The sequence below is a fragment of the Camellia sinensis genome, chromosome 14 (assembly GCF_055761805.1).
Source record: "Camellia sinensis isolate YWXY chromosome 14, ASM5576180v1, whole genome shotgun sequence".
Lineage (NCBI taxonomy): Eukaryota > Viridiplantae > Streptophyta > Magnoliopsida > Ericales > Theaceae > Camellia > Camellia sinensis.
In genome coordinates this window covers 44,800,676-44,802,652 of record NC_138974.1, presented here as the reverse complement: position 1 = coordinate 44,802,652, position 1,977 = coordinate 44,800,676, and the positions used below count along the sequence as shown (strand labels likewise).

At 46.2% G+C, this 1,977-nt stretch overlaps 1 protein-coding gene across 1 annotated transcript; it reads right to left on the bottom strand.

Moving 5' to 3' along the window:
• Positions 1-875: 875 nt before the first annotated feature.
• LOC145806945 (uncharacterized) lies at positions 876-1,349 on the bottom strand. Its single transcript, XM_082904813.1, has one exon. It carries the CDS (start codon positions 1,347-1,349, stop codon positions 876-878), a length of 474 nt encoding a protein of 157 aa, XP_082760939.1.
• Positions 1,350-1,977: the final 628 nt, after the last annotated feature.

Here is a 1,977-nt window from a genome sequence, read left to right as displayed (position 1 = left end):
ATATCTGCATAATCGCATACTACGCGCGAAAGTTCTATTTCGCCTTGGCCTTCCTCATTTAGAATTAGGCTTGCTATCCTACCCGCAAGTTGATCGTGTCACTGCGTCTGATGTTTTGTTGAAACCATGGGGTCTTGTTTATCTTCCTTAAACTGGAAACGTGTTCCATTTTGCGTATGAGCTACCACTTTCTTCTGACGACAGTCGATCACCACTCGGTGGACGGACAACCAGTCCATGCCCAAAATAATATCGAAGTCCGACATTTCCATGACACGAAGGTCGCAAGTTAAGCGTAGGTCCGTCATCCCTACCTTACAGTCCTTACAGATCGATCCTACCCGAACGCATCCTCCCATAGGTGACATTACACTTAAGGCAGTTGCTAAAGGTTCACATGCAAGTTCTAACGACTTAGCACAAGTAGAGGATATGAAAGAATGTGATGCACCGGAATCAAATAAAACATGCACCCAAGAATTGTATAGTACTAAATTACCCTCAATTACGGACGGGTCCGCTTCTTTCTCTTGCAGGGCAAAGACTCTGCCGGCTACATTCTGGTTGCCACTGGTCTTGGCGTTCTGAGTGCCTCCACTCTTCTGGTGCTGCTGCCCGGTAGATCCTGTCTTATTTGTCCAAGGCTTCTGCCCACCTAATACCTGGGCATTTGCTCCGGAACCTCCTCCTTGGTATCCCGATGGAGGGAGTTAGGGGCATTCACTCTTTTTGTGCCCTAATTGTTGGCAATGAAAGCACTGGATTTGTCCTACCGGCCTTTGTTGGTAGCCTCCTCTCTGGATCTGTTGCTGCAGTTGCTGTCGTTGCTGTTGTGGTTGTGGTCTGGAGTAGGGCTTTGAGGTCACGCTTCCTCTCTAGATCCTCTGACGTCCAATAGACGCCTGACTCCCTTTTCTCTTGTTCCAAGCCTTCCTAGCGTCGTTCACTTCGCTTTCAGATTCTAATGCCGTTTCCAGCACCTCGGCATATGAGGGGAGTCGTTGCGGAAGAACTTTTCCCCTGATTGTAAGGTCCAGTCCCCACTCGAACATCCTTGCTTTCTCTTCATCATTTGCTATGTATCTGGTTGCGTATTGGGCTAGCTCTTCAAATTTTGCAGCATACTGGGTCACAGTCATATTTCCTTGCTCCAGGTTTTGGAATTCCTTGACTCGTTCTCGGCAGATGGTACTTGGGAAATATTTATTTAGGAATAGTTCCCTGAACTGGTTCCATGATAGGCTCGCTACGTCACGAGTGTTCTTGATTAACTCCCACCAATGGTCAGCCTCATCATCAAGCTCGAATACTGCCAAAGCTATTCTATCAGCGGCCTCGGTTATGCCCATAGTGTCTAGCATTTTCTCTATTTGCCGGAGCCAATTTTCAGCTACCTTCGGGTCTGGTACGCCTGTGAACTTTGGGGGCCTCTGCTTCCGAAACTCAGAAAAGAGTTGAGTCCTCTCATTCTATCGATTGTTCCTTAATTGCCCTAGTTCCTCCAAAATTTGATGACCTAGGTTATCGGAGATGTTAGCCCCTGCGGGGATGGGTCCGTGTTGATTTCTTGGACGGTTTCGTACATTGTTGCTTGTTTCGGTATAGCCATTAGCTCGCGTGTCCACCATTCTGTTCATGGCACGTGATGAGTTGGTTTCCAGTCTGAGAAAATATTACTACTTAGATTTGAAATAAAGGTTCAGTTTCCTTAGGGTGCACTAAAGCAAGTAACAGTCAATAACATAGATCAACACATCATTCATATATTATAATAGGCATCATTACAAAAGGGCTCCTATATCGGAGTTACATTCAAAGAGCATCTACGCATTTCAAGTTCAGGTTATCTTATTCTAAGGATCCCCATCAGCGGGTCTTACAAAAGTCTAGTTTTACTATCCCTCGATTTAGTTCTCATTTCCTGACCAATCAAAGTCTTCTTCTGGGTCTTCATCAGCGGGGTCGGTGGCTTGGTCC